The following is a 26,358-nucleotide window of genomic DNA, read 5'->3' as shown; positions in this document are numbered from 1 at the left end:
TGCCCCAGCACTTCTTAGGTTCCCTATGCCCGGAATGTTCATCCTCTACTATCCAACGAAAGGTTTGTTCCATCACTCTTTCAAGTCTTCGTTCAAATGTCATTTTTTTGGTAAAGCTTTCCCTGGCTACCCTATCTAAAATAACACTTTATCTCTGAATTTCCTAATCCCATTCTCTTATTTTTCATTTAGCTCTTATCACTATCAGTGTCTAACACTTCTTATTTTGTTTAATTATGCCTTCACCAAACTATAAACCCAATGATTACAGGATTTTTAATCCGTTATGTTCACTACTGCAGCCTCAGCATTCAGACAGCTCCTGACACTATATTAGGTGATCAATATGCTGAACAAAGAAATGGCAGCAACCACACATGGTAGCTAGCTGCAACACCACACGCAGCTGGTGGGTGCTGCCATCAACACTTCACATTCCAGTCTGAAAAATTTTAATAAACAGGTTAGATCTACGTTATGTTTTCAGACTGTGCTCTGAGAACTACAGTAATCCCTCAAGGGCAACTATGGGGGTAGAACATGGAAGTCTAAGCCCAGCATTTACCTATTTAATTTATTCACAGGATTTCACTTAAGATTTAATTTGAAGAAAGTATTTAGAAACTTCAAAAAAAATACAAAACCACTGGGTTGAATACAACTTAGTTCCTACTTTTTTACATTTTACTTATTTATTGTAAATGAGGATAATTTAGGTATCCTGTTTATATCATCCTTTAGAAAGGAATTTCGATTATTATCTAGTCTTATTAAGCAAAGTATCTCCCTGTCTCACAAAACAGCGCTACTTCCCAAAACAAACTACAGTGTTTTACTGTGAACCTTACAGTGAAACTGATTCTAATATGACTTGACCAGCGTAACTTTTAAAATGTTACATGTTCTAATAAAAAAAACAAAAAAAACAGTACTCACCTTAATGAAGTTACAGATGGACAAGCCTGTCCATACAAACCCATCTGGCCACAAAGAGAATCTGAAAAGTAAAGAAGAGTTAGTTATCAGATGCTCCAAAATAAATTAAACTATAAATCAAAATATACTAAAAATGCTGTTGAGCAATATGATGAACTACATTAAGGAAGACTGACATACCAAGAAGCACAGGAAAAATAGGCACACTATAACTGTAACACCCAAAGAAGCCAGAAACTCACAAAATTTAACAAATTAAGCTTAGTTACAGATAAAGAGTCCAAATGGTTTAGTAGAGTGTAAGGAGATCAGTCCTGGGTGTTCACTGGAAGGACTGATGCTAAAGCTGAAACTCCAATACTTTGGCCACCTCACGCAAAGAGCTGACTCATTGGAAAAGACCCTGATGCTGGGAGGGACTGGGGGCAGGAGGAGAAGGGGACAACAGAGGATGAGATGGCTGGATGGCATCACCGACTCGATGGACATGAGTTTGGGTAAACTCTGGGAGTTCATGATGGACAGGGAGGCCTGGCGTGCTGCAATTCATGGGGTTGCAAAGAGTCAGACACGACTCAGCAACTGAACTGAACTGAACTGAACTGAGGGATTCCAGAGAGGTGCCTAAAGGCTACCAAACAGCTCAGCATGCAGGTCCCCATCCTCACAGGTTCCCATCTCCCACTTCATCTACCCTTCAATCAAAGCAGTGATATCTTTGTTGGTATCACAGAATGGACCTCAATAAGACCTGATTTGAAGAACAGTTCCACTGCTTAATTAAAAAGTTAAGAATAACATTGAACAGAAAAGGCTTTGTTCAAATTCTAGCTATGACACTGAGATCTTGAAGAATTACATATCCTCAGAGAACCTCCCGGGGAAGGCAATGGCACCCCACTCCAGTACTCTTGCCTGGAAAATTCCATGGACAGAGGAGCCTGGTAGGCTGCAGTCTATGGGGTCGCTAAGAGTCAGACACAACTGATCGACTTCACTTTCACTTTTCACTTTCATGCACTGGAGAAGGAAATGGCAACCCACTCCAGCGTTCTTGCCTGGAGAATCCCAGGGACGGGGGAGCCTGGTGGGCTGCCGTCTATGGGGTCGCACAGAGTTGGACACGACTGAAGTGACTTAACAGCAGCAGCAGCAGAGAACCTCCATTTTTTCCATCTGTAGCTTGGGGATAGTATCACCTAGATCTTTATCAAGAGATAAACTGCAGGTTTGTTATTAGAATTAAATCATTGAACAAATGTGAAACTATCTATTAGCACTACTATCCAGTGCAAGGATCATTCAGTGTCTACAAGTAATATGAATGAGAGAAGCTGGAATCGAAGAGTATAATATGCATACAATTGTTTGCAACTAAAGAAAACAGGTTCACTCTAAAAGGATTGGCTCCTTTTCCAGTTCTAGCCAACTGCTGCTGAGCAGGATTGTAAGCCCCGTACTGTTCGGGTTCAGTTGCTCAGTCGTGTCCGACTCTTTGCGACCCCATGAACTGCAGCGCGCCAGGCCTCCCTGTCCATCACCAACTCCCGGAGTTCACTCAAACTCACGTCCATCGAGTCGGTGATGCCATACAACTATCTTATCCTCTGTTGTCCCCTTCTCCTCCTGCCCTCAATCTTTCCCAGCATCAGGGTCTTTTCAAATGAGTCAGCTCTTCTCATCAGGTGGCCAAAATATTGGCGTTTCAGCTTCAACGTCAGTCCTTTCAATGAACACCCAGGACTGATCTGCTTTAGGATGGACTGGTTGGATCTCCTTGCAGTCCAAGGGACTCTCAAGAGCATTCTCCCACACCACAGTTCAAAAGCATCAATTCTTCGGCGGTCAGCTTTCTTTATAGTCCAACTCTCACATCCATACATGACCACTGGAAAAACCACAGCCTTGACTAGACGGACCTTTGTTGGCAAAGTACTGTCTCTGCTTTTTAATATGCTGTCTAGGTTGGTCATAACTTTCCTTTCAAAGGAGTAAGCGTCTTTTAATTTCATGGCTACAATCACCATCTGCAGTGATTTTGGAGCCCCAAAAATATGGTTAAGAACATCTAATTTTTCAAGAAAAGCAAAATATCCAAAATTTTATTTGAAATCTCCTAATTTTTATTTTCTAAACACTATGTGGGCCAAACAAAACATTGGTGGTTATCCCAAGTTTATAACTTTTATTTTAGAGGCTGACTCCACTCCCTGCATCTATCAATAATTGTCAAGAGATGTTCTACTTCTGCCAGAACAACAGAATAGATAGCTTGATCAACATGTCCAGTGAAAATACAAACACCGGATAATTTTAAACCTTTATATATTAATCAATAATTTGAAAGGAAATAAAGTATGATCAAGACTAAACACTAAGTGAAAGAGGGAAACTAGAGAAGTATGCAGAGTACTGAAACCAGCTTTCACTCATTTGGCACTGCGCCAAACCCTGAATTTCAGCTTGCAATTCCAAAGTTTGTTAGGGCTCAAGGTACAAGAGGCAAAGTCCAGATGTTATCCAAGAGAATCTCAACGAAAATTTCTTAACCTTGGCATTGAGTGTTGGTGAGGGACTGAGGCTAAAAGAGCGGTTCAACAGTGTCTTCTCAGATACAACCAGAAGCTAACCCTCACCTAGATTATGGTTTAAAAAGCTTCATACTCAGAATTTTAGAATGGTCCTAGAACGGTGTTATCTGCCCCTCAACCTTGACAGATGCAAACGCAAATCCTCTCTGGCAATCTGCCTTTGATCTAGGCTTGGAAGAATTCTCAAGGATAAGGTCCCAAGATAAATAAATTCACAATCAAAAATCACAAAACCAGAAGGAAACAAGCCACTCAAGAGTAAAATACAGCTGAAACATCAGGTGGCAGACTCAAAAACTCAGACTTCAGATATGGGAATTATGAGACTTTTCCCTACTGTTTTTATTTTATGAATGATTTACCCATTCTTATATTTCAAATGCCTACATGTAGATGAATTTCAAATCCACATCCCTATTAGGGATCAATCTCCTAATCTCTACACATAACTAACATTCTCTCCCAGAAATCCCAAATTTACTATGTCCAAAGCTGAATTCATCCTCTTTCTTTAAAGTAGTATTTCCTACCTTTAGGGTCCTTTATCTAAGAATGGCTTTCAGGTTTCTAGCCTAACACCTTTCTTTTTCCTTGTTAGAGGTGAACACTTTAACTCTTGATTTCTATGAGGAATGACTTTTAAACACCCCTGGGCTCTCAGGCCATTCCTCACCAAGTGGGTAGAGCTAACTCCAGGACTCTATATCCAGGATTCTGCAAGGTAGTTATCTGAGTATGACTGCCCTATTGACTCCAACAGTTAATCTAGACATCAGGTGAGCTGTCTATATTGGGTGGGTAGGGACAAGAGAACATGGAAAGTTAGCCAGCACATTTGGCTCTTAAACCTAAACTACATTCTGCATTATCAGCTTTACAAAGAACAAAGGTAAATTCTTATAAAAGTTACCATATGACCCAGCAATTCTACCCTTAGAGATATCTATATTACATATATAAATTATATATACACACAAATATATACATACATGAATATATATAGAATGCTCTTGGGACTATATAATATATACTCATATAATATACACTCTCCACCAAGAGAACTTAAAACATATGTTCACACAGAAACCTGCACGCAAATGTTCATAGCAGTATTATTTATAAAGTCAAAAAGTGTAAAGAAACCAAATGTCCATCAACCAATGAACACGTACACAAACGTGGCGTATCTGCACAGTATCCATATACTATGGAATATTATCCAGCCATAAAAAGGAATGATACACTGTTACATGACACAACATGAATGAACCTTGAACATCTTAGCATTAAGAAAGAAGTCAGATACAGAAGACCACATACTGCATGACTCCATTCATATGAAATGTCCAGAACAGGCAAATCTTAAGAGACAGAAAGTAGATTAGCCAGTAGATAGGGGGATGGGAGGAGGGATGAGAATAGAGAGTGACTGCTAACTGGTTTCTTTCAGGGTTGATAAAAATGCTCTGCAATTAGATAGAGGTGAGAGTTGCACAACTTTGTGAATAAAATCCTTTAGTATAAGATCACCAAATTTTACACTTTTAAATGGTGAACTTTATCTTTCTAATCTACTGCAGCCTTGATGCCTTCATTTCAGTTTTCTTCACTCTTTTAACTTAAGATTATTGCTCCTACATGGTGTCTTGAACACCAGTCAGGTTAGTTGAAAGAACAAATACACCAATATTATTCTCCCTACCCAGGCAAATGTCCAGAAACATGGAATGCTCACAGAAGAAGGCTAAGATTCATAGTGAAATCAGTCTCTTCCAAATCACAAACTCACATTTCTGAAGTCAACTATGTTGAACAATTATATTAATTCATTCAACTTCATCCAAAATTTATACAGTTTAAGTTGTTGCCAACAGCACCAACTAGCATTTTCTGCAAATCCTTTGAAAATCAACAAACAAGAAACTTTGTGTAGCATAACATAACCAGAGTATGGGGAGTAAAAATCAGTCATGCACTGATGCACAAACTCCAATAGAAACTACTGTATTACATGTCATCACTAACAGAAGAATTCAGAATTTCTTTTAATACAAGCAGTCATCAAGTGTACATTAAACTGAGTTACAAACTATTCACATCTAGGAAGCAGATGTTTAACAAACTAACAGGTGTATAAAATATATTATTTGAGAGGAGGAGGTGAAATGGAAGTATTTTTATTTATAAAGAACTCGTAACCAAGACCTTATAAAGACCTTGAGCCAAGACCTTGATTGCAATCCCAACTGTGATTTTGGGCATATTGTTAAAAGGGAAAAGTCATGCCTCAAGTTACTGTAATAGGAGCTTTAATGAAGCCACCACCGTGGCATATAAAATAATTAAGTCTGTTGAAAATAAATTCTAAAGCACTGTAAGTCAAGAAAGCATTCCTTAAAAAAAAAAATAAACTTCTGAATTCAGCTCTATCTTTCATAAGACTTGAAAATAAAAATTTACTAGCATTCATGAAGGAACAACCCTGTTGAGTCAGGTTCCTTGACTGAACATCGTGAATTGCTATACCATTACTCACAGGTAATCATTAAAGCAGTCATGGAAATAACCTGTGTCTTAATCATCCTAAACAGGAAAAATCTGCCAGAGGAAGGAGTAAAGGGAAAAGAATCTTGCTGAGTGAGTAGCAATCAGCTGTTCATCGCAGCTCCACTCGTTGAACCTAAAGGCAGTGATGCAGCTATAGCTAAAAAGCGAGAACTCAGAGTCACATGCTCTCAGAAAGCAAAATCATGTGAGAATGATCATTTCACCATGGTAATGTTAGAGGGAGAAGAAAAGCCAAAACTTAAACTTGGAGAACTCAGATTTAGAGAAGAGGAACAAGTTTTAAAAAACACCCTTGAGAAAACTGTACTGGAAATAGCAGCAAGTGATTTAATGGGGAAAAAGGCAAGTGTTACACACAGATTAAGACGGACATAAATGGAAAACACAAAACAGGCTTTTAACGGAAGATCATTTAATACTATAGAGGGTGGGGTTTGCAGACTAGTGGGAACAAAAATTAGACTGGAAGGGTGTTAAGAACCAGGAAAGAGTGAAATAAAAAATTAGCTACAAACTACATAAAATGAAAATAAACAAAGTGCAATAAGGTCAAACAGAGCAGAGAGGAACGGATTAAGAAATCAAGAAAGGTGAAGAACATATTAGAAAGCTCATCCATCACACTATATCCCCATTACCCTGTTTTATTCTTCATAGCTCTTGTCATCTGATACGACTTGATAATGACTTTTCTTTTACTGTCTGCTTCTGTCCCCCTAGAACGCAGATTTAAGTTTCTGTTTCAGTCTCTGTTATATCCCCAAATGCTAGTATGTAGTCTGCGGTCATATTTGTTCAAATGAATTAATAAACCAAGTTCCTCTAGATTGGAAAGAGAATAAACCCAAAAGAAGTACAGCTAAGATCTAACTGAAAATTCACCAAATCTTTTAAATGTAGTCTTTGTATCCATTAATTCTCTCTGCCTCTGAAGCAAATAATTTAAGACAAATTCACAGTTAGAAGAACAAGTTGGGTATCCAGAATATATAAAGGACCCTTACAACTCAAGTTAAAACAACCCAAGTTAAAAACGCCCAAAGATTTGGAGACAGAGCAAAGGGGTAGAGCATTTGACTGTAAAAAAAAGAAAAAATGGGCAGAGACTTGAATACGTATTTCTTAAAAAAACATATTAAAATGTCCGATAAGACGAAAAGATGTTCAAAATAATTAGTTATTAGGGAAATGCATATCAGAATCACACTACTACTTCATCTAGGTAATCAGATACTAAGTAATCAGATATTACTTCAGCTAGGATGGCTATAATAAAAAAAAAAACAGACAATAACAAAAGTTGCAAAGATTTGAAGAAACTGAAGCTCTCATACACTGGCAGTGGAAATGTAAACAGTGCAGCCACTCTGGAAAACAGTCTGGCAGTTTGTCAAAAAGTTAAACATCGAGTAACCATATGACACAGCCATTCTACAGGGAATATACCCATGAAATGAAAACATACCACCACAGAAAAATCTATACACAAATGTTCATAGCAGCATTAAATAACAGTAAAATAGTGGAAACAACCCAAGTGCCCAATAACTGATGAATGGATAAGTAAGATGTTATAATCATACAGCAGAATACTGTTTGCCAATAAAAAGGAATGGTACATGCTATGACATAAATGACCCGTGAAAACATACTAAGTGAAAGAAGCCAGTAACTAGACTATATATTACACGATTCCATTTATATCAGATGTCCAAACGAGACAAATTAGATTATGGGTTAGTAGCGACTTAGCAGCAGCAGCAGAGCTAGGGAGGCAGGTGGCCTTGGTAGGCAGATGGTAAAGAATCCGCCTGCAATGAGGGAGACCTAGGTTTGATCCCTGGGTTGGGTAGATCCCCTGGCGGAAGGCATGGCAAGCCACTCAGTATTCTTGCCTAGAGAATCCCCATGGACAGAGGAGCCTGGTGGGCTACAGTCCATGGAGTGGAAGAGTTGAACACAACTGAGTGACTAAGCACAGAGAGGCAGGTAAAGTGGACTTACTGCTAATAAGTGTGGGGCTTGTTTTAGAGGGAGAGGAAAACATACACAACCCTACGAAAATGTTTAGAAAAAATTGAATTTTACACTTTAAATAGGTATATTGTATGGTATGTGAATTTTATCTCAATAAAGCTGGGGGGGGGGGTCCTTTGTGTTTTTTCCTAAGTTTCTTAAACTTGCTCACAAGTTTAAGCACACATTCACACACAAATATTGTCTTGTTCTGTAAGTTCCTGCTTCTTTCCCCACTGGTGCCATAGGAAACTCCCCCCCCCCCGCCACCCTATTCCACAAAATGGAAAAGGGGAGAGTAAAAGTAATGACTTCATCAGAAAGCAACTCTATTATAGCAATTACTTTGAAATCTATAACCCCTTCAACCATTAGTGGTTCAGGAAAGTTCGTTTTCTGGTGGTCTCCACCATTTCCAAACCACACACTAATTAAACATGTTTAACAAAGATACACTTGGGTATACATCTGTATAAACCCTGAAAAAATGCTATAGGAAACCACTCTAACATTACCTATAAAACAACTACTTAGGCTATACCACCTCTCCTAAAAAAAAAAAAAAAAAAAAAACTAGGGCAAGGTGTTGTTATTCTCTAATAACAGAAGATGAAAAAAAGCAGGCAAACCAACAATCAGCTTCGGCTTTACAAGACTGTTTTAGAAGTAGGAAGTGTAAATATGAACTGTCTCTTTACCCTCTATAGCGTAGGGTTAGTGTCAATAAAACAGGTGGTAAATGTGGGGGAGGGGAGCTTCTTGGCTAAACATCACAGAATTATAACTTCTTCCAAATCCCTAAATTTATGTAAACAGATCACAGGCCTTCCTCTTCAAACCAAATCATAACCCAAGTAAATAACACAGGATTCTATTTCTGGGTCTGTTATTAACTCACTGGATAATCTTGAAACTTCAGTCTGTCTACTTTGCTCAATAACTTAACCACAATTTCCAGTCCCAAAATCAAATCATGTGGTCTAATAAAGAATGTTTCCCCAATTTGTAGATTTACTTTCATGAAAAATCTGACAAAGGTATATGAAACTAAATCATATTATATGTTTAAATCTTTAAAGAATATACAAGAAATATGAAAAAAATTCTAAAGACCTGTTCACTCCAAAAATGTTGAACTCTTTCATTTTAAACTTCTAAAGGTATTCACTAAACAGAGAAAGAAGAAGCTCTCAGAGGACTGAACAGTTTTGAGGCTTTAAATTTATGCTCAGTTATATTTAGAAAACCAAGATGCCACCTCTCTGGATCCCGTATCTTTATCTCAGGCATTTGATTCATGTGCTTCGCCTGGTATAATTCAAAGCAAGAGATCCACCATACTCCTGAAACGTAAATTGAACACATCGGAACATCATGACTGTTAGAGGAATGAGACACTGTACTACACCTGGGAAAGATGGGAAGCTATAGTCTCCACTGCTACAGCTTTTTCACAAAAGAAGAATTGCCTGTCTGGTCCCCAAAGCCAGTCAACAAACCACTGCCAACTTTTAAGAATCGTTTCTATCCTATTCCTGGAAATCCTGATTCAAGAGTCTAGGGTGAAACCTAGGAAATCTATTAATTACAAGTATCTGGTGATTCTGGTTGCACAGCTTAATTCAGGAACTACTGCTTTAGGACTGGGATAGCAGAAAGGTTTCCTATCACTTGCCAATTATGTTCAATAGGTAGTAGTTGCCTAAAGTGCTACAATGAGAATGTCATGTCTTAAAAAAACAAGAAATTAGTAGTTCGCCATGGACATGGTGATCGGGAAGTGATAACATGCAAACCATGTATCTGCCGTCGTGACTCAGATCACTGACCGAATGGGCTTTTTTTAAGGAGGCTTCTGGGTAAGAGATCCAGAATTGGATTATTTACTTTTAACTGGCAGAAGCTCTCTCCGGGAAGGTAATAGGCAGTAAGAGCAGGCCCACCAACATGTGTGCCAGAACTCTTCAAAAGTAATTATAAAGCTTTCCAATAATACACAAAGATTTTTGCTCTCAAAATGTCTATAATCTTGCTTGAGAAATGAAAATTTCTACATGACAATATACACTTGGTCTTAAAAAAAAAAAAAAAGGTATTTGTGCTTTGAGGAGTTTCACTTTAGGTAAAGGTGAGAATTAGTGGAGCACTGACTGCCAGGCCTGAAACAGTATAGTTTAGTTTGAATCAAGAGACAAAAATCAACTATGGGTTTCTGATCAGGACATGACTGAAGTAATGTCCACTAGCAGCATTTACCGTGAAAATAAATGGGAGGTTATATAATCAAGGCATGCTCCATGTAAAGACAAATAATCTCTTTCCTATTGTTCCTGTATGTACCTGTCTCTGCCACTGGATTGCAGGCCTCCTAGTAGGCCAGGGACATGTCAAATTAACCATTCTACCTGCCGTAATCCTGAGCACATATTTTGTACGTAATAGTCCAAAACGTTTACTAAATTGCTATAAATGAAGTAAAACTCTTACAGCTATTTCCAAAATAATAGTAACAGAACTTGGTACAGAAACGTGAAAATCCAAAGAAGTGGACAGAATGAAATTATGCCAAAAAGAAAGGGGGGAACTCAGGTTAAGAGAGACAACAAACAATAACAACTAAATGTAATGTGTAGACCTAGTCCGAATCCTGATTCAATTAAAAACTGTAAAAAGACACAATCAAGGATATTTTTACTATGAACTGACACTGGACAACACTAATAGGAAATACGGCTAATTCTGTTAGCTACAATAGCAGCACATGGTTATGTAAGAAAATGTCTATATTTTTTAGACATGCATACTAAGCTTTGTAGGGGTGAAAAGACAATGTCTACAATTTTCTTTAAAATACTCAAGCAAAAGAGAAAAAAGGAAAAAAGGCAGTTGAGGCATATATGGCCAACAGCTTAATAATTATTAAATCTGTAACAGGTATAGGGGGATTCGTTACATCTTATCTAGCTTTGAGTGCACTCAGCAGTACAGCTGGACTTTAATGTTACTCCAGCAGCACTGTACAATCAACTCTTTTTCTTTTTTTCCTCACATTTCAGGAAGCTTAAGAATGACTAGTACTTCTGAGAAAACAGCCTAGACTCAATCAGGAAAAAAAAAAGGGGGGGTGGCATTCATTTGTTAGCTCTACTAATAGGAAATCTCTCTGAATTGACTCAAAGAACTTCTTGTAAATTAATATGAGGACTGAGTATGAGCCAAGACAGTGACTCAGCTGCTGAAAAGAAAATACAATCTTAGGGTTCATTAGAAGAACAGTATCGAGATCAGGGAGGTAGCAGTCCCATTCACTCTTCACTGGTTAGTTCACAAGTGGAGTATTGTATTCTGAGTACCACATTTTAAGAACACTTAGGAGCTAGAAAGTTTGGAGGGAGGGATATCAGACTGGCAAGGAGTTTAGAAGCCAAATGTCAAATGTAGAATGACCGAAGAAAATGGGTGTGTTTAGCTTGAAAAAAAAACCAAACACTTTCCAGCCTTCCATGTCAGCTCTAACATAGAGACCCCAGTATAATATTTTCCAGAGGGTTTTAAAAATTGTTAACAGGCATTCCATAATCAAGAAAGTTTGAGTCAAATACTTTTCTAAGGGACTTTAGCAAAGTATTCTATATCCTAGAGCACTTTATGACTCAAGAAATTCTGTATTTCCCAAATGTAACCATTCATTCAACAAATATTTACTGAGCCCCTATTACCTGCCAACACTTCTCCAGGCACTGAGAATACAATAATGAACGTTTTCAATATCCTTGAGAACAGTTTGTGAAACAGCCAGGCTGAGCCTTCTTGCTACTTCTCTAACTTGCATTGTTTCTCCTCACCTCTAGATTTCTAATTATGTGCTCACAGTAGACTACCCTCTCATTATCTTATTTCAAACATTATTGTTTCCAAGAAGCTTTCCAGGTCATAAGCAAAAACCACCCTTTTCAACAAAACCCTGACTCTTTCTCTACATCAGTTCTTTAAGAGACTATGCCTCTTAACTACCTTTGGATCTCTCACAATGCCCGGAACCATGTCTTGAATGTGTAGGTGCTGAAAAAATATTTGCTGAATGAATAATCACATTCAAATATTTAAAGAGTTATCTTGTTAAATAAGGCAAACTAGGTCTCCAATGTTGCACAGAGAAGGAGAAGGAAAAAGAGATGAAGTTAGAAGCAAATTTTGCCCCAATTAGAGCTAGTAACAAACAAGTTACCTTTCAGCTACAGTGACTACAGGTATTCTAAGAGTAGCTGAATGACTGTATCAAGCATTTTAGTGGGATATCTCACTGGCCTGAATAAAAGATTAACTCAAGATGTATGTCTATATGGATATGTATATTAGACAAAAGATAACTTTTGATACATTAAATTCTTAAAATTAAGCTCAAATATGAAATATCCTTTCATTTATTAGTACAGCTGATCCCCAAATAATGTGAGGTTTAACCTGAGTATAACTTACAGCTGCCCCTCCATATCTGCAGTTCCTCTGCATCTCTGAACTCAAACCATGGACCGTGTAGTACTGCAGCAGTCACTACTGAAAAGTATTCACGTACAAGTGGACCTGTTAATTCAAACCCTTATTGCTCAAGGATCACCAGCAGAGAGAATAAAAGAAACAAACAAAAAAAGACACTGTATCCATTCTGGAAGAATCAACACAGGGTTTCTTAATTATGCTTCCAAAGCAGAACAGATACAAACAGGTAGGTCATCCACCTCTGTAAGCAGAGCTCCTTAGATAAGGAAATTCTTTAGGTCAATGATTTTCGTATTTTGCAGTAAGACAAAATAATTATGAAGCCATCAGCTTCTCTCAAAGTCATCTAACCAAACCACTAAAAGGATTAAGTTCTTCAAAGAAATAAGCTAGTCATGCTGCCTTTTAAGTTAAAAACTAGAAAAGAGAAAAAAATAGATGTCTCCGTATGCCTAGGATATCTCTCTGATGTCTCTCCCAAACCAAAAGTGGTCGTCTTTGCCAGCAGGGACCCTATCAGTTACTTGTGTCCCCAGCTTTTAGTACCGTGCCCAGGACATACTAGACGCTGAATAAATAAGCAAACAAATGAGAAAAACTGAGTCCAATGTTGCTGGATGAAAACAAGTACTTAATAAAGTATCACTAACAGTTTTATTTTTCTTACTAGAAATCTGCCAAGGAAATGAAAGAAAATGAGTAGATTCTTAAATCTAGTTTTTCACTATAAAAGTGCTATTTTTATGTCATTTATTTATATGTAAATCCAAGTTCTTGGTTGCTTCTGGGGGACTAAATTTATTGATCAGCAAAGTTTAAATGACAAATGTCTAATGCAAAGAAAAACCTAAAACATTTAATACACCCACAACTTGACCTATAAGAGTATAATCAAATAATTTATAAAACTGATTTATTAACATAACTGACCAAAAAGCAAAATACTTTTATAATACTACTAAGTGCTTAAATTATTCTTCAAAAGTGCCATGCTTCACATTTTTCAAATTCTCATTTGAACCATAAAAATTAGGTTGTTTTTAGTTAAAAACTAGAAAACAGAAGATTATAAAAATGATTATCTGCTCCTGGTAGAGAACTTGGAAAATAAGACTACCCAATGTAAAAATGCTTTCCTTCCCAGTCTTTTTTTCGATGGAGTTAAAAATTCTTTATATACTGTCACTCTCCCTACCCACTGCACAAGAGAAAACAGATTCACACTATGGCAGTAACCCAAGTATCCTCGGTAGAATCACGTTCCAGGTACAATTTCTCAATCTCTAAATTTTACAGATGTATACTTTCATAAAAATAAGACCAAATCTATTTAGTAATCCTTTGATGTTTCCCTTCTGATTCCATCTTCTTCTTACCTTCAGAATTCACAAAGAATGCAAGCTGAAGTAAAAGTACATCCAACTACTGGAAAAGGATCCAAATTTAACAAAGGAAGACACTGCTCCCAACAGTTTTTGTCCCTCAGTCTGACATCATCATAAGACAAGTTCTACTCCAAGTAGCCCAGGTCCTTTGATGTTCTTAAACTTCAATTTCTACCTCAAAAATCCATGTATGTTCTTCATAAAAATCCTGTCAGCTTTCTACTACAGAGTACAAGACTAGAAACAGAATGCAGGATCCAGGCTACTGTCTCTGCTCTATATAACTGAGTAACACTATGTCAGTCTCAGCCTGTGTCTCATTTTCTCCATTTGTCAAAAGAAGTATTAGTTGCCTTACCTACATCACAGGACTGAGTGAGGCTCCAAAATCTAACAGCTCAGAGAAAAAGCTTTTCATAAAGTATTATTCAAATTAAGGTGGATATCTTTCCAATACACACATGCCCTATAATAAACAGAAAACATGACTTGCCCTGATGCACACAGATGCCATTCCGACAGTGATTCCTATCTATGTACACACTTATGAGACAATACCATCAACAGCTCCTTACACAGGGTAGACAGGTAAAGCATGTCACAAATTCACAGACCCAATCACACTAGCAAAAGCTGATGACATATACTGTTTTCCTGCCATGACAGTCTGCTCCATCTTCATTCAGAAAAGTCAACCTGCTCATGACTGCAACATACTTGACTGCCCTGTCTGTAATTTCCCAAAGTTGTACAGCCAAGCCACAGAAACATTTTAGTTCCCATATACACACCAGCCAAAATCTAGGATCACACTGCACCCCACACCCAATCCTATCTCTCTATAAGCAAACAGAATTTGAAATTGTTATTACGGAGTTTTAGCAGTCTTCCTCTGCTCATCCATTCTCTCACAAATCTATGTTCCACAGTAAGGCCAGGTCTCAGCCTTAGGAAAAAGCCAATTCCAACTTCTGAAATCTTTAATAAGGTCACTGGCACCACATGCCAATTCCAACTTCTGAAATCTTTAATAAAGTCACACTGACACCACATTTTACCAATCAATCAGAACATCAATCTTATATCCTTGACACCACTATACACCTCTGGGCAGGACTCTGTTTAGTAGAATTCATTTACAGGTTTCAGCTTTGTACTCCAGGTAAAAACGTCAACTAAAACTCAGTATACTGGGTAAAGTCTCCTTCAGACACACAGTCATCCTAGGATCATCAGTCAACTCTTCAATAGAATCCATGACATACATATTATTTGAAAATAATGAAAAAATAGCCAATGCTATAGCTTAAATATTTGTGTCCCCCACAAAATTTCTATGTTGAAATCCTAACCCCTAAACATGATATTAGGAGGTGGGGTCTTTGGGAGGTGGCTAGTCATGAAGGCAGAGCCTCCATAAATAGGATTAGCCTCTCATGAGAGAGGCTCCAGGAGGGATCCCTTGCCCTTTCCACACAGCATGAAAGCATCAGTTATGACCTAGGAAGGAGACCCTCACCAGAAGGCACTTGGTCTTAGACTTTTCAGTTTCCAGAAGAGTGAGCAATTTCTGCTGTTTATAAGTTACCTAGTCTGTGGCATTCTGTTACAGCAGCCCAAACAAAGACAGTCAAAATACCAGATTTCTACAGACACTCTCTAAAAACTTCCACCCAAGGACTTTCTCCATCTCCAAAATTATTAGCATTCAATTCAAAAGAGTTTTCTAGGACTATGTTCTAAGCAATAGTGTCTCTTATTGCATCCCATAACAGACTTCTTTACCTGAGAAAGTCAGACTAGGACAATGTTAATGTAGGTCTGATTATACCAAAATGAAGTCACTTAGATTACAGTAAAATTCTGAGAGCAACCAGAGCAGTTTCATAATTATCAGAAACTAACCTTGACAGTGCCAGAGTTCTAACTGAATATGGCCCTAATTATCTTATATCAAATTCATATCTACCCTATATTTTCTCTTGTTACAGTACTAGACACCATATATGAGTCTCATTTGCTCTCCATTTCAGTTCTTTTGTCTCAATTCTATAGAAAATAATCACTTTGAAAAACACTGCATTCTCAGGTTATCAGCTGACATGCCAAGTAAAACAGCAGCCAAAGGTACCTAACTAAAAAGATTACTTAAAATAAGTAGAATTCCATTGTTATAAATACATGTGGTTCCAAATAACAAAGCTATTTCCATATCCCAGCAGATGGCCCACAGTAGTAATGCTTTGTTGATCTGGTTATAACAAATTCTATTAAATCCAAAATCCTGTATAGGAGATGCCTTTTCCAATTTCAGTATAAGTCAATCTCTTTAACCAAAATATTAAGCTTTGGTTCTTGTTATTTGTGCACTAAAATCCATTTATGCCAATTAAGATGGTCAAAATTTTTGACAGTTACTATAAAATGCCTCTGTGGTGTTTTCTGAGTTTTGGGGTGGAGGAGGCAAAGAGTACCTCCATTAAGGACTGAAAGGCTAACTGTTCAAAATGAAAAAGATTCACAGCTAAAGGAAGGCTGAGGAGAGTAGTTATAGTAAGCTTCAGCTGTCCTAAGCCAAGGTTTCTGAGTAGTGGCAATGTGAAAAGCTAAGTGACTAGCAAAGCTGACAGTGAAGAACACTGAAAACACAATTTCTGATTTGAGAGGCTATCAGCAGGGATAAACAGGAAAAAAGGTACCTGGATGCCTAACAACATGTATCTCTGTACACTGAAGTGTTAAAGACCGGTATTTAAAAGAAATGTGGATAAAACGTCAACTTTACTGTTTATTTCCCCAACCAAACTCAAAATCACATCTTCATATTCTGGTCATATCCTTATTTGAAACATTACCCTCTGTTAATTCATAACACAATAACAGTACACTGCAGTGATTAAGAGTCAATGAGTACTGAAAACAGACTGCAGGGGTTCAAATCCTGGCTGTTTCCATTCCCAGCTACATATCCTTAGCCAATTTATCTAACCTCTGTACCTATATCATCTGTAAAATTTTGGTGATAATAAGATCTACCTTCCAGAGTTGTTGTGAGGAATATATGAATAATATAGTCAGAACACTTTGGAGCCCATACTAAAGCCTCAGAATATGTTAGCTATTATTGCTACCTCTATTATCATCATCATATTAATTCCCAGTAAAGTTCTGAAAGAAAGATAGAAATATGAAATGACTTATCTAAATTACAAAGAAGTGACAAAATGCAGTAAGAAAAATCTCATTTTAAATCCTGAAGTTTAATATTAAAAGTTACTCATTCCCTGCTGCTGCTGCTAAGTCACTTCAGTCCTGTCCGACTCTGTGCGACCCCACGGACTGCAGCCCACCAGGCTCCCCCGTCCCTGGGGTTCTTCAGGCAAGAACACTGGAGTGGGTTGCCATTTCCTTCTCCAATGCATGAAAGTGAAAAGTGAAAGTAAAGTCGCTCAGTCATGTCCGACCCTCAGCGACCCCATGGACTGCAGCCCACCAGGCTCCTCCGTCCATGGGATTTTCCAGGCAAGAGTACTGGAATGGGGTGCCATTGCCTTCTCCAACTCATTCCCTAAGCAACGGGATTTTCCAATCTCTCTAATTCTCCCGTAATTCACATAAGGCTCCTTTAAGTTAGAAGAGCAGCATAAAGAAGTGGAAATAGCAACAGACATGCACTAAGATGATCTAATTGCTCCATCACTGACTTCATCTTGGGCAAGTCACCTAATCTAAACTTCAAATTGCTCACCTTAAAAAACACTTTGCCTACCTTACAGGGCTATTGCCTGATACACAGATAACACATGAGAAAACATATGTAAGCCAAAAACACACTATATGAATGTTCACGAGCCATGTGATACTCATCTTCATATCCCCGATGCCTAGCAAAATGCATAGCAGAGGTTACAGTCTAAAAGAAAGCCGTAAGAAGGATGGAGTTGACAGGGTGGGGACTGCAATGATAAAAGAGTAAGAAACTCAAATGTCCATCAACTGAAAAGTAGAGAAACAAAAGGCGGTAGAGCCAGAAGATGGAATCGTGCTGGTGCTTAGTCGTGCCCAACTCTTTGCAAGCCCATGGACTGCAGCCCCCCAGGCTCCTCTGTCCATGGGATTTACAGGCAAGAATCCTGGATTGGGTTACTTTTCCTCCTCCAGGGGATCTTCCTGACCCAGAGATTGAACCCACATCACCTGCACTGGCAGGTGGATTCTTTACCATTGCACCACCTGGGAAGCCCCATACAACAGAATATTCAACAATAAAAAGGAATGAGATATTGACACAATACAAAAATGGACAACCCTTGAAACACTACGCTAAGTGAAAAAAGTCAGACACAAAAGACCATGAGTTGTATGATTCCATTTATACAGAATGTTCAGAAAAGACACATCTACAGAAATGTTAAGTACACTAGCACTTGCTTAGGACTGGGGAATGAAGGGGAAATGGACAGTGACAGCCAATGGACACAGACTTTCTCTTTTGAGATGATGTCTGTGATGACGGCTGCACAATTTGGTGAATACAACAAAAGCCACTGAACTGTACACTTCAAATGGGTGAACTGTATAGTATGTGAATTATGTCAATAAAACCGTTTTAAAAAAAGAAAAATAAGTTTGAGAGAAACTTTAAAGTATAAAATCACTGGCTTTAGAACACAAGGTTGTTTCTTTTTTAATGAAAAAAAGTGAGTTTTCTAATATTTGAGCAGCTCTGACATGTGGACAAGAATGAGACTGAAGGAAACATTAGGAGAAAATACTAAGAATTACCACACTAGACCATAACATCTCTACATGCCTTCTGTAGAAAACAAATCTGGAATCTCTTATCCTTCCTTTCAAAATTCACAGGTTACAAATCACCTCCTGGTCCCAGTTCAATAGTCTTTTCATAATGATCATTGTTTCTGAACTTTAAGACTGCATTTGATACTGTCTACCATATTACCCTTCCTATCCTTGGCTTCTGTGGCACTGATGTACTTCCTGGTTCTTCTCAGAAATGCTTTATCTATTAGCCTATAATGTCACCCACAGTTCCAAACCTCAAAGCTCTTTCGCCATCACACTACTAACCTTCCAACACTCATCTACTCATGTTTTGTTTTTTTTTTTTTACTACCAAATACAGCCCTGCTCAATATACAATCTACATTTCATATCATCTTACAGTGATACCCTACAGGATTACTCTATTCAAATCTTGATTATCTTTGCTAAGGCTGGAAAGCAGTGATATGGCTCAACCAAAATAGTTCCTATACATTTTTTCTTTTGAGCAGATCTGTTTTTCTAATTGTTTTGCTTAGGCTAATACTAAACTAGCCTACACTTCCAAGTCAAACCAGCAAGCAGAAAAGACCATCAGGAGTTACAGGAGGCTAATCTTTTATTGAAAAATTGATTGTATACAATCTAAGTGTTAACCATTACCCACCCCGGCTCATTTATCTTTATAGGGACACTTTCCTAATTTCCTCATCATTATCAGCCATTCTCCCAAAATTCTAGCCTTTAATCTTTTAATGTTTAATTTGCCCTCTTCCCTTGGCACACATCCAGATATCACTAAGTTCAAATTAATTTTTACTCCAATATACATCCTCATATATTCTATACATTCTTTCACAGGACAATATAATTTAAAGACTGAATGCATAAGCTCAAAGGTAGAACTGCCTGGATTCAAATTCTGGCTCTGCTGCCTACTCTCTATGGGATTTAGGGCAAATTACTTAACCTTTCTGTAACTCAGTTTCTTCAGTGATAACAACAGCTTATTATAAAGATTTTAGGAGTTAAATACATGTATATAGTTTAAAACACTGTACCCGGCATACAGTACTCTATAAATGCTAGTTACTGTTTTATTCCAAACATCACCATTTTACCTCAGACCCTCATCAGCTTATTCCTAAAATTCTTCAAGAGCCTTCTAGTCAGTCTCCCTACTCCAGAATGCTCAACTAATTATGAAAATCTTCCTCAGGAATATCATCTTACTCCCAATCTTTAGAACCCACAGTGGTACTCCATCAAATTAAACTATATATCCTTAATAAGGTCCTCCATCAATACCTACTCTACCAAGCCTAAACTCATTTATTATTATATTTCACCAATAAGATGCTCTATGCCAATCAAGTTGCTCGGTATCTTCTGTACTGATGCACTGTCAGTGTATGTCTTGGTAAATACCCCTTCACTCTCCTGGAATACATCTCTTGCCTTTTGAAAATTTCAGTTTCTCCAAATCTCACTTTATACCTTTGATTTTGGCTGCACTGTTATCCCAACCAGGAGCTTGATGCTGTATGGAATTCTGAATGATGCATATTATATGTTCTTTCCCTAACAAAAGTGAGAGGAGACCACATATTTTATTTCCTGTGTCTCTTCATACATATCACATAGACTACTTCACACACAGCACAGTATTTTGCAGAAGTACACAAATACTGACTTAATAAATATGCCTCAGAATGTATCAGAACAACCCTCTTTATCTTCCACTGCCCCACCCATACTTAGCACAGTGATGGCAGATAGAATCTGTCTTTAAATATTTTTATTTTACATACACAGAAGGAGACTATACTAACAATTGTACCAGATTTAAAAAAAAAAAGAAAGAGAGAGAATCGTCTAAATCACCCGACCTCATCCAAAAACATAGCTAATAAAAACATGAGGAAGCCCTCATATCTTCAGTAACACAAAACCAAAAACAAGATTCACCTTAACTTCAAGAAACACAAAAAGCAAACAGAAACCTAAAAAAAAAAATTAAATCAAATCTCTAGATGCTACCCAAACATAAAAATGAAAAGGCGCTCACTGCTCGTCTATAAATATGTTTAGCCTAGGAGAAATAAAAGGCTTCCCTCACTGCTACTGTGGCTTGTTCCCTGTTAAGGGAGCAATCTGTGGTCATAAAAGAGCAAAACACAGGAAGATGGAAACCTTAACCTGGGAGAGACATTAAGGAAAAAAATTACTCAAAACAAATGTTTAAAAAACCAGACAGTACAATGATACTCAATAGAAAGAGAGGGAAAGTGAAATAAAAAAGCACCCACGAAATGGGTGACTCACTGAAACTTATCTAGTGCTGCCTTGCAAGTAAAGAGCTATGCATGTAACACATCCATGACACGCACGCCTGTTTCACTGGCAAACAAAACAGAAAGAAAAAATGTCAGAAAAAGACAAGGCAGATGCCCCATCAATCTCTAACTCGCTGGTCAATCCAACTAAGCTCATTCAGGAATCCAACCAGGAACAGACGTGGATTGCACAATACAGAAAAGAAAAACCTTAGCCAACCATACACAAAAAAGTACAACGGAGAAGTGAAAACTATACACCTCAATGCATCAGCAGCTAGAGCTTATTATTCTGTTTAGGATTAAACTGTAGAGAAAAGAACAAGAGCAGCTCAAGGAAGAGGGGAAAATGTCAATGAAACTAAGTCCCTTACTAGTCTCAATCTCAGAGAGCACAAGTCTTGCTTCTTCCAGCTGCCCAACCGGCGGCCTCGGCACAGCAAATTGACCCTAACACCTTCCACGCCACCCGGAGGAAATCACAGAGGAAAAAACCAGCCCGCTTTAACCTCCCTCCTCACCAGCTGCAAACTGGAGGGGGGTTGGCGGGGGGGGGGAGACACCCTACCACGTGGGCAGGATGCAACACACACAGGACAGCAACACGTCCGCATGGAACTGCTGCCTCTGCCCAATGCCGATAGAGGACACGGCGACAGGATGGGTGGGAACATAGGCCCCCCGCACGGGCCTCCCCACCCCGAAGGGCACCCCCGACGCGCGAGATGCTGGCCGCCTCGCCGGCCAAAAAGCACCCCGGAGCTTGAAGGGAAGAAGCTGCATCGCGCCGGGGAAGGGGGGCTAGCCCAGGCCAGGGGCAGGTCACGGAGAGAAGACGGAGGCCACTGTCCTCGGACTCGACGCCCCCGGGAATCCCGTCTAGCTCCCTCGGGCCCCGCCTGGGGGAGGGGCGGGAGGCGCGGAGCCGCCGCTTCCCTGCTGAGGGGCAGCAGCAGCTGAGAAGCGCCGCGGGGGAGGGAGGAACCCAGCCCTAGCCGCTCGCCGGGCCTCAGCCTGGGCCCAGGCCCCCTGCCCCGCCCGCCGCCCGCCGCCCGCCCCGCGACGCGGCCGCAGCTGAGAGAACGGAGAGGGCGTCTCGCGGAGGGCAGCCCCTGCCTCCGTCCCGGGAGATGCCCCGGCCCCGCCTCCTCGCCCGCCGCCCCGGCCCGACCGCCCCGGCGGCGGGCGCTCACCTCAGGCTGCGCAGGCCGGGACGGCCCGGCCGAGCCCCCGGCCGCTGTGTGCGTCTCCGCCCCCCGGGAAACGTCCCAACGGCGCCTGGTGCGAGCCGCTGAGGCCCGGAGCAGCGCCGAGAGCGGCGGCGGCAGCGGGAGCAGCCAACATCCGGGGCCGCGTACCCGGAACTACTTCCCGACCAGCTCCCCCGCCCCCGCCTCCCGCGACGTCGCTGCGCCACCGGTACGGCGTCGGCGGCGTCACTGCCCCTCTGCGGTCACTGCTGCGAATATGCGCGCGAGATCCTTCCGCTGGGGCAAATAGTACCCTAGGACTCCGAGCGGGCCCCGGCTTCCGTGAAGCGGGTGTCAGGCAGCCGCAGACAGCTCCGAGCGACTTGTTGAGGCGGGGAGTAGCGGGTTCTCTGTCCCTCAGAGTGGCGGCCAGGAAGTGAAGGCAGTTGGGGCGGCCCTTTAGTTGAGGACAAGAGGAACCTCCGCCTTGAACCCTCCCCAGGGACTCCGGGGCCCTGTGTCCCGGGGGGAAGGGCGCCTTGCGACTTTCCCCCAAGCTCCCTTTACCTCACCGTAGCAACAGCTACCTTAGCCTCTCCGGGACACCGGTTACCGCGGCTTCTACGGCCCCAGCAAAGGCACCTTGGACCTTCACGACACCTCTTCTTCCAGAACGCCACATGTCCCGGGTTCTAGACCCATCTCTCTGCCGGGGCCTCTTCTGTGCCTCGCCTTGGTTTCCTTCTCTTGAAAACAAAGGAGATGAAACTCTAAAGGCCCTTCTGATTGTTAAGCAGCTGCTCAGGTTATGGTCCTTGATATCAACAGGTGGAGCACTTAGAAGAGTAGTTGGGCGACTTATGAACTTTGGAATTTACTTCTACGTCAGTCTTTACTGAGTTTTTCTCTAAAGTATCTGCCCTGTAATTTCACGTTTAATTACATTCAGACATCGTATTATTTGCTATTGCTTTCTTCATGTTAGTCACATATAGCACCAAGTATGCTTTTGAACTCACAGTAGGTGTTCAATATTTGGAAACTCAGATAACTTGTTAGATGAATACTAGGTTGATTGGATGGGATGAAAAGGAGAGGCCTGAGTGAATTGACCTTGGGAACATCTTTTGACGGACGTAGTCTTGTAGTAACCAGATAAAGACTGCAGGTAAAGAGCTGAGTACCCAATAACTTCAGCCAACATTGAACGCCTGCCATTTACCAAGTAGTACTAGGCCCTGAGGATTCAAATTACTCCTATATCCTTTTATACCTAAGACTCCAGCGAGATTCTGAAGATTAAAAGATTCATTCACTCATCCATCCAACAAATACTTGCTGATCAGGTTGTCAGACCCCATTTTAGTGTTTGGGTTGGATCAGTGACTAGAAGCAGGAAGAGGGTGGGAATACCCTTCCATCTTGGAGCTATCATCTTAAGTATAGAGAGAAAGATGATCAACACAAGAAAAGAATTTAGTATGATAGAAGGTGTTTAGTGCTATGGAGAAAAAAAAAAAAAAAGACCAGGGTAAGAGGTATGAAAAAATCTGGAGGAAGGAAGAAAAGTGGGATTTTTTTTTTTTTTAACATCAAACATTTCTTCATCAATAATTAGTTCATTTACTTCAACTGGACCATGTTAGGTGCAGGGGGGCTTCAGTGAACAATAAGCCAAGGCTCTGCCACTGGTAGAGACCACATGCCAGGTGCTTGCACTTGCCCTCTCCTTCAGTGTTTTCACCAAGTCCCTCAGTTAGAACTCCTGTGTTCATCTTTACAGCTGATGAAGTTGAAGCTGAGAACTGGGACTCAAACTCAGTGTCTTCTGAGTCCAGCTCCCTTTCCAGCTTCACCTCAGTTGAGAACTCATATTTTTCTGTTTCATGCCTTACCTCTTTCATCAAGAAGACTGATACATGAATATAGTTGAATGACATTAGATCTGCATTGGGGCCAAAGGGAGGGAGAAAATAAAATATTTAGAGGAAAACATGGGGGACATCAAAAATCTAGACATGTAGAACAAAGAAAAGGGGTAGCGAAGAAGACTTCAGTTCAGTCGCTCAGTCGTGTCCGACTCTTTGCGACCCCATGGACTGCAGCACGCCAGGCCTCCCTGTCCATCACCAACTCCCAGAGTTTACCCAAACTCATGTCCATTGAGTCAGTGATGCCATCCAACCATCTCCTCCTGCCTTCAATCTTTCCCAGCATCAGGGTCTTTTCAAATGAGTCAGTTCTTCACATCAGGTGGCCAAAGTACTGGAGTTTCAGTTTCAACATCAGTCCTTCCAATGAATATTCAGGACTGATTTCCTTTAGGATGGACTGGTTGGATCTCCTTGTGGTCCAAGGGATTCTCAAGAGTCTTCTCCAACACCACAGTTCAAAAGCATCAATCCTTCATTCAGCACTCAGCTTTCTTTATAGTCCTTTATAGTTTCTTTAAGAAGATATAGTGGAAGAAAAATGAAGGTAGATTCATAATAGCTTATTCCAATTCCAACTCCAGTTTTACAGAATGAGATTTTAAATAGAACTATCAGGGAGAACCCAATTCATGAGGCGACTTTAATGAGAAACTTGAAAGAGGTTACGGAGTGAGTCATGCAGTGAATAGTAAAAAGTGTCCAGGCAGAAAGGACAGCTAGGGTAAAGGCCCTGAAGTGAAAGTATTTGTGGAAATGTTAGAAATAGTGGAGGCCAGGACAACTGGAACCAGGTAAGCAAATGAAAGAGGAATGGGAGATAAGGTCAGAGAGTGGGGTCTTGTCGGCCATTGTAAGGATCTTGGCTAAAGTGGACACACTACAGGGCGTGGAACAGAGGAGTGATATGATCTGATTCGTGCTTTCAGAAGATCACCCTGGCTATGTGCTAAGAGTAGATAGCAAGTGGACATTGATGGATGCCAGAGGCTCCATTAGTTAGGTGCAGGATAATAGCTTGGACCAAACTATTAGCAGTGAGTGGGTTAAATAAGATACAGTTTCTATATTTTAAGGACTCACAGTGTAGTGGAAAGCAGATAAGTAATTACAATACACTGTGATAAGGGAAATAGTATCCTGAAGAAGAGGCCACCCTTGCCAGTTTTTCTGACAGAGTAGACATTCCCTCTTCTACCAAGTTGCCAAGGGAGTTGAAAGTTCTGTGTTCTTTGTTGGGTCACTGGGTGGATCCTTGATAACATAGATAACATGTTTCTTCTTCCCAGCCCTTCAGGACTTGAACCCCACTATCATCTGAGTGGTCCTATGAGCAGAAAGTTACTAAAGAACAGTCTGGGTCATGCATTTAAGGAGATGAGCAAAAATGGGATTATCCTTATTTGCCAGAGGAAGAAAACAAGACCAATAGTTAAGGTTTTAATCTGAGACTTGGACTTGGAATCAAGGTCCTCAAACCAGGAATCTCTCTGAGCCACTTGAGTTGAGTCAGCCAGATGATGGAATAAAAGAGTAGAAAGACATTTTGGATAGCTGTCATAATGGGGTTGGAGGCTTGGGAATCAGCAGCCTTTGAGAAGGAAAGAATCACAAGCCCCAGAATGTCAAAGGCTGAGGACCACCCTATCCCCTATGCCACCCCCCAAAAGTTGTAAGGACCATAGCATGGAGTGGGGTGGTTCTGGAATAGTAGTGGCAGGGTTAGCAGGGTGGGCAGGAAAAGCTTAAAGCTCAGATTGGGAATGCAGACTTGGGTTCAACCTCATGTTTTACATCTTACTTCCTATGTGCCTACATCAAGTTACTTAGTTTCTCTTTGTCTCTATTTCCAGGTGTATTAAATAGGAAAAATAACCATAGTTGCATAGCAAAAGAGATCATGCACAAGTTGCCATGAAATAAAGGCCCCCAAAGACAGCTACTACTAGGTACAAGGTCAAGTGTCGGCACAGAAAAGAGCAGTTCATAGTCTTGAGAAATGAGAGTGGCCTGGAAGGGAGAGGGTGGAGCGGGAGAGCCCTCAGAAAGAAAATGGTATCCAACTCAGGGGATGATCCTTAAGAGAAATGACATAGAGGTTTTATTGTTTTGTGTTGTTT

General features: G+C 40.2%; 1 protein-coding gene across 6 annotated transcripts in view; it reads right to left on the bottom strand.

Annotated features, from left to right (window-relative positions):
• Nucleotides 1–23,145, bottom strand: part of FOXJ3 (forkhead box J3) — a 125,320-nt gene extending 102,175 nt beyond the window's left edge. For 4 of the 6 annotated variants that reach the window (XM_059885181.1, XM_059885180.1, XM_005204916.4 and 1 more), the window contains exons 1-2: nucleotides 22,311–22,489; nucleotides 937–997 (exon numbers count right to left, since the gene is read on the bottom strand). Coding sequence is in view for 4 of the 6 variants with exons in the window: in XM_005204916.4 (XP_005204973.1) it covers nucleotides 937–980 (44 nt within the window). In the remaining 2 variants the exon portion in view is untranslated. Of the gene's footprint in view, nucleotides 1–936; nucleotides 998–21,491; nucleotides 22,055–22,310; nucleotides 22,490–22,894 lie in introns of those variants that run through there. The other 2 variants (XM_005204917.4, XM_015466938.3) reach the window with 2 other exon arrangements.
• Nucleotides 23,146–26,358: the final 3,213 nt, after the last annotated feature.

The sequence above is a fragment of the Bos taurus genome, chromosome 3 (genome assembly GCF_002263795.3).
Source record: "Bos taurus isolate L1 Dominette 01449 registration number 42190680 breed Hereford chromosome 3, ARS-UCD2.0, whole genome shotgun sequence".
Taxonomy (NCBI): Eukaryota; Metazoa; Chordata; class Mammalia; order Artiodactyla; family Bovidae; genus Bos; species Bos taurus.
The sequence above is the reverse complement of the archived record's forward strand: the minus strand, read 5'-3'. Positions and strand labels throughout refer to the sequence as shown.